The sequence below is a fragment of the Capricornis sumatraensis genome, chromosome 19 (genome assembly GCF_032405125.1).
Source record: "Capricornis sumatraensis isolate serow.1 chromosome 19, serow.2, whole genome shotgun sequence".
Classification (NCBI taxonomy): Eukaryota; Metazoa; Chordata; class Mammalia; order Artiodactyla; family Bovidae; genus Capricornis; species Capricornis sumatraensis.
The window spans coordinates 54,616,523-54,628,928 of NC_091087.1; the positions used below are offsets into that span (position 1 = coordinate 54,616,523).

General features: G+C 31.8%; 1 protein-coding gene across 1 annotated transcript in view; it reads left to right on the top strand.

Moving 5' to 3' along the window:
- MIPOL1 (mirror-image polydactyly 1) overlaps nt 1–12,406 on the top strand; it is a 295,160-nt gene that overhangs the window by 52,874 nt on the left and 229,880 nt on the right. The window contains exon 2 of the mRNA XM_068991389.1: nt 4,427–4,505. Within this exon, the coding sequence (XP_068847490.1) occupies nt 4,487–4,505 (19 nt within the window). The 5' untranslated portion in view covers nt 4,427–4,486. The remainder of the gene's footprint in view (nt 1–4,426; nt 4,506–12,406) is intronic.

A 12,406-nucleotide genomic window follows, 5' to 3' on the forward strand; every position in this document is an offset into this window, starting at 1 on the left:
AAAAATATGTCGTACATATTTTTAAAAGACTTGTAGTAGACCTGAGGGATCCAATAGTATATGCCTTTACAATCTTGATAGCGATGGCATCTGGCTACTTTTATCCTTTCTCCCTTTCCCTAAACCTTTCCTTGATTACCCAGGCTCTGGGAAATTTGGATTATCTGGAGCTGGTAGGGAGTGGGCTGTGATGTGAGATAGTCAGTGAAAGGAATTCTTTTTTGTGAGAGAATGTGAATATTTGAGAGACTTTTGTCTAGTAAGATGGAAATCCATCTGTAGAACATATGCATATATTGTGTATGTTGATTTACCTAATATATTTGGCTCTCAGAAATACACTGCTCTTCTTTAGCCATTTAATGAAACCATCCCAGTGCAGAAATTATCAACATTTCTCAATCCAGAAAATCCAAAATTTGTCATTGTTATAGTTGCATATAATTTAAGTTATAGTTAGAAATGATTCTTAGCTTTATACTCTGGATTCAAATTACACAAATTTGTGATTAAACTCCCGAGACATTATGGAAAAGGAAAGCCGTTAAACAGAGTCAGCTGAACACCTTTGCCATGTGTGGTTTTTGTGGAGGAAAGTAGACGGGAATCTCCTATTTAAAATACATTTTAAAAAATCCTGGGTATTGTTACTTTGGGCTGTGAAGTCCCATCTTTAAATGCCTTTCTGTCCAAAAAGCATTGTTTCATTTTGAAGGATAAATGTCAGAATTACTCATTCTTTTTTAGGCAGATTAGAAACTTTAGACTGGTCAAAGAACAAATTTTGTTTCATCAAGTGTTTTACTGCTGAGTAAACAAGGAGAGTCAAGTCCCATTTCAGAGCATGGAGATGTTTGTTTAATTTTTTTCAGTCTCCATTTTTTGATAGCATGAAAGTAGGAAATATAGGCAGATACATTCAAATTCCAGTGTAGTTAGAGGTGGTATGTGGTTTCCTTAACTGTAATTTGTTTTTTCTTATTTCACTTATTCCAAAACTTAAAAATAACTTGGAGGAATGAGGTTAGGCCTCTGATGGAGAAGATTTCATTTTAACACATGCTGATATGATATGTTCTGTTATAGTAAAGATTTTATTTTTCTTTTTTATATGGGTAATTTTTTCCCACATTACTTAAAGATGAACTTCAGTTAGATTTTATTTTGCTGCTTGAACCTGATAACATTAGTAATGTTAAAGCATTTAACATATTTTGTCTGTGATATAATGATTTAGCACTTTGATTAAGTAGCCTAGTTTATGTATCTACTCTGAAATCATCCCACTAATTTTAACATGAAGATATAATTTCTGATTTAAACAAGTTCTTGGTATCAGTCTTTAAGGTGAGTGTGAGGAAAAGAATCAAAATCTTATTAGTCTTATCCTTTGTCCTAAAATGAATAGATGTGTAAAATATGTTGCATGTTTACAAAAATCTTCTATTCTATTACAATATGTAGATCTGTAAGTTGTAATTGTTTGAATCATTAGAACATCTAATTTTTGCTTGACAATATGCAAATGTGCCATTAAATCTGTTTTTTAAGATTTTTCCAGTTTAATGTCTGAATCCAAATTCATAAAGAGTTGGAAAAATGAGATGTCTGAGCTATAGGATTCACAGGGATTTCATATGAAGCCTATTTAATCAGGATAACACGGTTATTAATATTCATAATGTCAGCTGGAACACAAATGACAGACTATGGGGCCTAAAAATTTTACTTGGTGAATTTATTAAAAGTAGCTTAAAAAATTAATGAAATTGAAGTAAAGTTGGTGAATATGAAAATCTTGTGTTAGCAGAAAAAAAATCTCTATTAGAACTTTCTTTAAGACCATTTTGCATTGATGTCTTTTGACAGATTTCATTGGTACTTAAAGAAGAAAGATGCATGAATGGTCATTTAAGAGGATTTAAACACATTGGCACATTAATTTTTACATGAATAATAAGTACTTTCCAAAAGCAATTAACTTACAGTGTACAAGATATGAATTGAAAAATAAGACTGTGACATCAAGGGCAAAGCAAATGTGCTGTACATTTTAAACTTAGTGGCAGGACTTTTTAATATTTTGGTTTATTTCTGTAGTTTGCATAGGCTGTGACTTAGAATATAGTTATTTTACTGCATTTGAAAGCATAGTAGAAAGGAATATTGTTCCCTCCTGGACTAAAAAAATTGATACTGATAAGCATTATCCCCTGCTATCCCCTGCAAGTATCTATTGCATTTATTGGAGAATTAAACACTTGTTATACCATTGTTTATATTTGAGCATATGTTCAATTTTGTACAAAGTTAAAGGGATGATTCTGAATAGGCTTAGTGATACAAATACATATGTGTTAACACAGTCTTACTGATTATATCATAACTTAAATGTGTAATAAATACATTTCTAAAAGTATAGTGTAAGAAATTTAGTTGATACACATCAGGTAGTATTCAAGTAAATTTGTTCTGAATGTTAGCCTAAAAAAGTAAAATTTGGGGAATGGCTTAAGTAAAACTGGGGTGTTTTATTTTGTGTACTGCCTGCTATTCTTTATGTTTTAAAATGAGCTTGTAATGATATTATACAGGTGCTGTAGATCTTTGTTGTTGTTGTTGTTGTTATTGGAGTTCATTAAAAACAATTAGTTTTAGACCATTTTGTATAGTCACAGTAATACTGAGTGTTTTGTTTTATATCCATCAGAGATTATTTTTCTTGTCCATTTTTAGTACTTATAAAATCATAGCTTAAATCTCTAGCAGTCTCGTTAGGGTTTCCCAGTGAGAGAATATAGGTGTTAGTCTGACAGTCCAAGAGGGAACTAGAAGTTTCACTTGCAGCCAGTGTCCTATATGAATGATTTAGTTTCATCAGATTATAGGAATTGCCTGGTATGTTTTGGGACTCATATTCAGAACTTGAATGGAAAAATCACTAATTACTAGAGTGTGAAAAAATTATCACAATAAGCCATAAATGAAAATCTTTTGCTTAAGGAATGAAATCAAATTTATATATAAATATATATATGTGTGTATATATATATATATTTTCCTTTTTAGTGTCCTTTTAAAACTTAGATTTTGGGTAGGGGGAAATGTTTTGTTTTTGGCTCTGAAGTATTCACTTATATGCCCAGGAGAGGGCAGCATTTTACTATATCAGTCTCATAAAAGAATTAGCCCTACTTAGACTGTCAATGTTTCTTGTAATTACTCCCAGTATATTTGTTGCTTGCTTATGAATTAACTTGCATTTATGGAACTAAATCATTCCAATCATTTAATTACACCTGAGGAGCTGAACTATAATTGCTTGCTTCCAACTAGGATCTGATATGGCTTGAGCAGTATTAATTTGGTGTTTACTTTTCTGAGTGCTAAAAGCATTAAAATGATTGTGCAATGGGATTACATTTTACTAATTGCTGGCATTCATTAGCTGGGTAAATGATGAGGAAGAGTGACTGTATATCGCAAAGGGATAAAATTATGGTTTTAAATAGTATATTACTAAGCACATTAAGGCCTGTAAGGCATGTTTTAAAATACTCCAGAGGTTATTAAAGACTGTATTTTCTACATGTCTTGCTATATGAATCTCTTATTAAAAGACTGCAATTATTATTAACCTTTTTGGGCAGTATGGAAGGAAATGGCTTCATTGACTGGAACATATTTCTTTGATATTAATAACTTCCTATATTTTCAGTTAATCCAAAAGTAAATGAGGAACTTAGAAAAAGATTGCCAACTCCAGATCAACATATTTAGAGAAAATTGGAATAGGAGAAGCTTGCTACAGCTTTATTTGAGGACTTTTTAAAGAACGCAGAGTTCTAGCTGTGAGGTGAATCTAATTTTATTATTCTCTTTAAAAGCATGCAAAAAAGTGAACTTGCATAGCTTTGATCATATTTATTATGAAAACAAATGCAAGAGAGAAATACCAATAATTCCACAAGCTGAAAATAACCTTAAAAAAATTAGAGTAACATTTTAAAATTACACACTATGAAATATTTATGTGAAAATATACATTCAAATAAATAAGTTTGAAATTTTTGCTATAAACTTATGACAAATAGAGTAAAATTTTTATTTTTCTTAAATTGTAGAAGTTGTGTTAATAGCTGCAGAAGACTTAAGTTAAATAAATTGAATAGTTCCCTAACCAAAGGAGCAAGAATGTCTAGACACCCTTGAACTGTATTTACTAAAATGTAAGTGTGAATGAAAGAACTTTTTTTCTGAGAAAAAAGATTTAATTTCACGTGTTGAAATATACAGTAAATTGTCCTATTATAAGTGTTTTAGAAAACCAGTTATCCTGTAAATTCTCTCTTAAACAAAGGTAAGATTTAGGTGCGTTCTGATATATTGTTTTAAGTTTATTTATCTAGAGTTGGCTTTATTTTAGCCTCAAATCTTGGCGCAAAAACGAGAGACGTTGCCAGAGCAAACAAGAACAGAAGTGCAAATGGAGGACTGGTCAAAAGGTAAGGACTTTTAAGGTATTAATACCAAACCCCAGGTGATGTGCTACTTTAAGGCACTGAATGAAGTGTGTTTGTTCTAACCAGTGTATTAGACAGGAGAGATAAGCACAAGCACACATGCACGCACACACGCAAGGAAGGAAGTATACACAGAAAGACCCACATTCTGCAAAAGAGACACAAGGAGAAAGAGAAAAGGCACAGAGCAAGAGACACTGAAAGAGAAAAAGGAAAGCAGACACACAAAGAGAAAGACACACACCCACAAAGTGATAGAGGAGATTGAGAGAATGACTAGTAGAGAAATGCATGCAGAGAGGCAAACTCGGAGAAAGAAACCCAAACAGAGAAAGGAGACACAGACACAAGGGGGAGATGGTAAACTCAATGAAAAAGACACAGATACACATATAGAGGTACACAGAGAGAGACGCATGCATAGATACACACAAGAAGACACACATCCTGAGACTCATGGAGAAGTACCGGAGTAAGAGAAACAGACATCCTGTGACAGAGAAAGAGGGGTTGGGCGGAGACGGGAAAGGGACACACTGAGAGAGAGGGGCACCTGTGTACACGCAGACACTCTCAGAAAGAGACAGAGATGAGCACAAAGAGACATGGAAGAGACACACACATGCAGAGACAGACAGACATGTATGGAGAGGAGACACACATACACAGAAAAACAGAGACACATACAGAGACACTTGTACACTAAAAGGCACACTCAGAGACAACCACAGAAAAACAGTTAAAGAGTCAGAGCCGCAGACACTCACAGAGATGTGCAGAGGAAAGCAGAAGAAATACTTTGAAAAAGAGACAGAGACATGAAAACAGTCAGAGACAAGGAGAGAATCAGAAAGAGAAAAGCACAGATGTGCACAGGCAGAGGAGAGAGCAGTCAGAGAGAGACACAGTCTGAAAGACAGACAAAGAGATGTCCTGCCAAAGGGAGAAATAGTGGAAGGATGGATGGGATGGATGGATGGATGGATGGATGGATGGATAGGTACAAACGTAGGTAGATAAGTAGAGGACACCCATCTGTGTGTAGAGCAAGGTAGAATAAGTGCTACACAGACAGGTTTTAAAAATGTTTGGTTTTTATTTGAGGTCTTTTACACTAAATCTGGATACAGTTGCAAATCTGAAATCCTTGGATAACAAATCATTCTGAATATAGTATGACGTATAGTTGAAGACTTGAAATTTTATGTTCGTCATTTTTATGTCCTCTAAATTTTTCCAAATAGAATTATTATTGAAACATTGCACACATCTCTCTTTCCCCTCTCCTTCAATAGGGCTTTCTTTACCATTTATCAACCACACTGTAACCGTTTTTGGAAGGTTAAAGGCCTTTTGAGGGAACTCTTCTGTCATCCTTGAACTAAATCAGTTAATAGCTACACATTCTTTTGAGATATAGAAAGATGCTGCACTGAGTATATCTTTTTTGATTTCTCCATTTGTTTTTGATTTCTATACTATTATAGATTTTCTTGTCATTTATGCGTATCGTTAGCAACCTTTCTCTTACTTATGATTCTAGGCTACTGTTCTGAGTTTAGTATCCACGTAACTGATTGCATTGTGTATAAAGGAATAGCAAGTAGTACCTGAGTAATGTATATAGTTAAAGATTTTAATGAAAAGTTAATAGCTTTAGTGGAAGGATTTTGTGGCACTTGATTTTAGTCTACTCTCTTTATATTCAACTTGTGATAATGATGTATTGGGGTGAAGCAGGAAACTATTTGTTGTAGCTGTTTTTATTCATTTATGCAGATAAGCAGGCAAACACTCTTGAAAAACTCAAAGCAGTTCTTACTCAATGTATGTGCAAAATAAGAAAAGAGGAAGTAAATAACAATGCCCTTCTTGCTTTTGTTCCCTGTTCAGAGGTCACGTTGCTATGAAAGCCATGTGGTTCACATTATAGACCAAAGGATCTTTAAGGAGCCAAAGGAATTATTTTTAATATCTCTAAAGTGTAGGGACTGTAGAGGAAATACTTCTCATAAATGTGAAACAACCATGAGAAATGTTAAGGAAGGGAACTGCTGAAGCTCTAGGACACTTGTGGAGAGGAAGGTTTTAGGGCTGAAGACAGATGCATAAATAGTTTGCAGGAGGCAGACTGCAGGAGACGTGACTGAAACATCATTAAGAAAATTTGCATTTTTACAGACATTTTTTGGACATTGGAAATAGCACTAAGACATTCCTTAAGGACCTATTAATGAAACATTATTAACAAATAAAGTTAAACAGGTAAATGGAGTATCTTTTGAGTTTTGTGATAACCGATACATTTACTTTTTTGTTATCAAGGTTCATGGGATTTTTCATAAAGCACAGATTGCTTCAAAGCTCTGCTAACACAAATGTTCATAGGCTATTCTTATTTTATTTAAAGTTATCTTAATTTTTAAGGAAACGGAGCTAATTAATAACTTTTATTATACTTTGCATCATCTTACAAGTTTCATTATAAGGAATGCTGAAGTGGTCATTCTTTTCCTAGCTTTATTTTAGAAATGTTGCTGAAATATTTGACATCAAAGATTTGATGAGGTAAACAACTGGTGAAATGATTTACATTTTTCTTGGTTTTTATCATTATTCTCAGTTTAGAAAATGTAAAGCTGAGATTGATAGGATAAGTGAAGACATCTATAAACTGTACAAGTTTCTTTGGGTAGTTAAAAAAAAACCCAGCCCTGAATGAACAAAATTTTAGGTTGTGGAAGCAATAGGTTACAACATTTGTGTGTTGTCTAGTTAACATTGATAACATCTTCTGGCTTACTTAAGAAGTAAATGATGTTTTGTCCTTTCATGAAAGCCTTCTCTTTTTCAATATTCCTTTTTCCTCCCTGCTTTTGAAGAAAAAAAGTGAAATGGCGCAGTCAAAGGGCATATGTAAAGTTAACCCTCAGAAAGAACCAGTTACTATATGATTGATTGTTTAGCCTGTCTTAAGCATATACTTATTATTTACTTAACAATGTTAGAAAAAAGTCTTGGGGATCAGAAATCTCTTATGAGTAATTATTGGAAATAGTATGATAAATTACTGGTAGTTCTTAAATTTTGGTAATTTTTATTAAATTAGCAGAAACATGGTTGTTTTGTAGTACACAACAGTCTGTTGGAAATAATTTTAAGTGTGGTTTATGAATAAACATGTGTGCCATAAGAATATGCACCTACGATAATGGTAAAAATGAGGTCTGGATACCAGTTAAATTTAGAATATTGTTAAACTTATTTAAATTTAGAACCTTTAGGGGTCAGTGTTCCCTAAGAAAGGTTAAAGAAGGTTATTGTGCCTACCCAAATTAAACACTGTCTGCTGTGTTTTAAATATTTCTTACCAATTGAGGGTAAGAAATGGTAGGAATTATACAGCTTGAAGAATCTTTAAACAAAAACCTTTCAATTTTATGAGTTTCTTTAATATTTTTAGGTTTAGTATTTTAGGAGTTAATATTTAATATTTGTTTGATACACACAGTAGTTTTCACTTATGTATTATCTCAATTTAAATGTGAAACACATTTTAAAAACTATATTAAGCATAGTTTTAAAAAAGTGAGCATAATTCTAAATCATTGTCTCAATTGAAACTTGAGTTGAAAGCCTTCTAGAACTGCTTATGTCAATAGATTTCTTACATGTTGCAGTTTTTTGGAGGTTAGCAAATATTTTAAAAAATCTTATCTTGCTGCTCTAAGTAAAAAGCAACTTCTTTATATGTAAAGAGGACATGATTTTGTTACCATGATTTTTGTGGTTTTTCTCTCAAATAACAAGGACTAAAACCTAGCAAAAGGTAACTTATAAGTAGTTTGTTAGTTTCTTCTTGAGTCAGAATACTGTTTAATTTTGCTTGGCATTTGGAACCTGTGTGCCACCTTCAACCTCTTTTATTATTGGTTGTTTTATCTTTCTCTCTTTTCACAAATTATGTGTTCTTTTACTTTTTGCCCATATAGTGTTCTGTAACTGAATTACATCTAAAACTATTGTATGATTTGCAAACATTTTATAAGAGTAGACATCTATAGAAAAACAACCTGTATGCTTTGAAATGTCTTTGATCATTATGATAATAGAATTTCATGTCATCTTCATAAACTGTTTTAAAGCAGAGAGGAAGGAAACAGCCACTTATGTAAAATGGACATCCCATTTCTAGCAGCAAGATAACTGGTAGGAAAAAATGAATCCCTTAGACATTATGATTAGACACTCCTTGAAATTCAAGGTGTTGGAACTGTCCACATAATTATTTATTCTGTGTTGAATTACAGGATTTGAATTGTACTTAATAATTGTCATTCTAGTTAGTAATGGTTATTTTCCCTGAATGAGTAAGACAATTTGTTTTCATTAATTTTCTTTTTGTTTAAATTTAAAGGAAAATTAACACTGGAGAACCAATGCATTTATTAATTTCAATAACATGTTACAGTAGAAAGAATGTAGCTTTTGGAACTAGATAGACCTGTGTTTTAATTTTTCAATCTTCTACTAACTACCTACCTGGACTTAGGTGCAAGTTTCATAATTATTTTCAAACCAGAGTTTTCTTGTTTATGGAACAGGGAGATACTTCCTTTTGGAGAGTTTGGAAGATGAGAGATTGTGTATGTAGAAGCCCTACTACAATACCTGAAATAGGAAACAAGTTTAATATGAATTTCATATACCAGAATAATTATTTTCAATAATGTAGTGGTAGTAATGGTCTTTACAGATGCTTAAAAAAATAAGATTGTTGACATATTTTATAGGGCCTAGATAAGTGGTGGTGATTGCATCATTGTTCTTCCACCCAGCTGTGAAAGATAGTCTATAAAAAAGTTTCAGAAGTATTAAGAACACAAATAATAGTATTTGAAATGGTTATTATTAGTTTTATAGGAAGTTATTCTCTTTAGATATAATGTTCACAATATCAAAAACTTGATATTTTTCAAAGTAGTATAGTTTATATTTAGTATATTTATATTTTTTAGAATAGAATATACAATCAATAATAATCATTTAGGGTAAAATCTAATTGTGTCTGTATTGAAATCCCAATTGCAGTAATAATCTTCACACTAGTGACATCATACAATTTGCCTTTTCCTTTTGGCAAGGGTGAATATAAGAACACATTTCTAATTTTTGTTTTGCCATAGAAGGGTTAAAAAAAGAGCATGTCAAGGTCTGCCTAAATTTACTATTTATCTCCATAGGTTCTAACTTAATAGAGTTCTGGTGGTTTCTTACACATGACCATTGAGAATATTTGAGAGTGGTTTTAGGACTGCTGGCAGCGAGCCAACAAGGATTGATTCATTTCCAGAGGAAATGCTAAGATACCCTTAAAAGCATGATTGAGGTTTGCTCTTTTAGAAAAAAAATTTCTTAAAAAAAAAATAAGTTTATAAAAATATATGAGATTCTGAGTGTCTTTATTTTTTAGAGTTGATATGAATGATTCTGTCACGATTCCTGGCCTCATTAGAAACATGTAATGGAAAACCAAAAAATTTTTATAAGGACAACTTAGTCTTCTAGCTGGTTATAAAGTTTATTATAAACTGTGTTTTGGGATTTATAATTTCTGCTGTTAGTAATTCACATTTATGAATTTATGTCATATATATTTTTTTATATTTTTTATGTAGTTTTTTAAAAAGACTTTATTTTGTAGAACAGCTTTAAGTTCTCAGCAAAACTGAGCAAAAAGTACAGAGTTCCCATTGCACACCTACTGCCTAACCCCACACAAGAACAGCTGAGTATAGTGGTGCATTTGCTACAGTTGATAAACCTGCCCATAAATTCTTAATGAGGGAAAATTTGGGGAGATAATAGGACTCTTTATTTCTTTTCTTTCTTTTTTTTGAAACTAAATTTAGAGTCTTTTATGTCAGTTCAGTGTATACTCTTCACATGGAATTCTTACTACCCTTTCAGTCCTTCATTTTGTAAAAATGATAATTACTAAGACTAAGCATGAAAAATGGTAAATTTTTTTTTTAATAGGACTACTTCTCCATTTTTATGCTATTAGTATGATCCTCTCTTTTTACAACTTGGGATTATTTCTTTGATTTAAGGAAATGCAATTCTGCTTTTAAAGAGGTGTTTTAAATATATTTGTGACCATGAAAATACATTTTTTTTGAAATAGAAAAAAACTACTTGAATTTTTCAAAAGCTTTTGGCTTTGTTTTTCAAGTTCTCCATTCTTAAGAATATGAGCTCTTTGATAAAAGTCCTCATTCATTTCTGGTTAGGGCCCTTTCATGCCAGACCACTTCCTGGAACACATATTTATGATGCAAATCTCAATATAATATTATTGAATCTTAAACTTTTTAGAAATTGGAATTTCAGTGGATCATACTTAAGGTGGTTATTATGGTCTCCACAGTGGCTGCATTTGTCAGCTTAGCATGATTGTCCTGAGTGTGCACTGGCATTTTGTTGATTTTGTTGATCTGAATCAATATACTGTGGTGTATAGACTGAATTTATGACCATTTACACAGTTGGTTCAGGTTGACTGACTGACTGTAGAGTAGGACTGATGTGACTACATTTACTCACTGTTTTTGGTTGTAAATACATGTGGAAGTTGAGTATAAAATTTGGGGTTTAGTATGTGTATATATTTGTGTTTTAATCTAAACTACCTGTCATGTAAGACATCATTATCTTCTGGGAGGAAGTTTCAGATACAGATTTTCTTCATGTTTTGTCTTTTGTGATTTTGTTTTTTCTTGGGGAATAAAAAACAAATTTAGAAAATCAAGCTATAAAATTTTGAAATTGGTTGCATAGATTATTTCATAGTCTAGAAGCTTTGTGGTAAAATTGATAATTTTTGCCAAATGGTAAAATTGTGCTGACAAGATGTAAGGTAAAAGTAATTATTTCAGAAAATTATATTTTGACATCATTTTTAATTTATTTTGTCTTCACATATTGAAACTTTTCTGTGCTTTAAAATCAGGACGCTAGTGAATGAAAAGCTAAAAGTAATCAGTTCACATTGGTAAAATTATACTTGTATAGATACTGAATATGTTAGTTTTTGAGAATTAAATATGTTTGAAGTTAAAAACCAAATATTCTTTTTTAATAGTTTCACTGGCTGTACTTAAAATAATGTGATGTACTCTAAAACATGGTAAACATTCTTTGATTTTGAGTTTAGAAATATATTCAAAATTAAGCAAAAAATACTCTTAATATCCTGTTTAAGTTTTATCCTCTCTGTTTCAGATTAATTTTCAGATTAATGTTGATCCCTAACAGATTAGGATAGGTAAGGTTTATTTAGCCTTAGTTTCCTTGAATCCACAACACGTATTGGAGGAAATCCGATAGGAAGAACTGGAGAAATAGTTCTGAAAGAATCAGGATTGTGTATAAATTCTAGCATTTTGAGTATGGAATACAGAATATTTTGTATCCTTTCCATGGATTAAATTAAGTGTAAAGAATTTACAAATTTCAAGGAATTCTTATTTTAAGTAGATTAAATGATTTTTGAATCTTCATCAGGAAACCAAATGTTGCAGAATTTGGAGTCACTTAAGGCTTTTATTCAATTGCTTTTAAGAGTTTAAAATTTAAAAGATTTCGGTTCAGCAAATCTGATTTTTTTCCTTCAGAAACCTTCATTGCCTATATTTTTTAATCAGTCGATATATTTCAGCATCAGGACAGTGCTGCATTAGTCCAGGTAAGAAGAGCAAAGACAAAACAAAAATTTTCATTAAAAAAGAAGTCCTTGATCTCCTGAGAATGCAGTGAAGACTAGCATCGGAGACTTCCTCTGCATTTTTAATAGACCATTGGTCTCTAATAGGTTCTATATT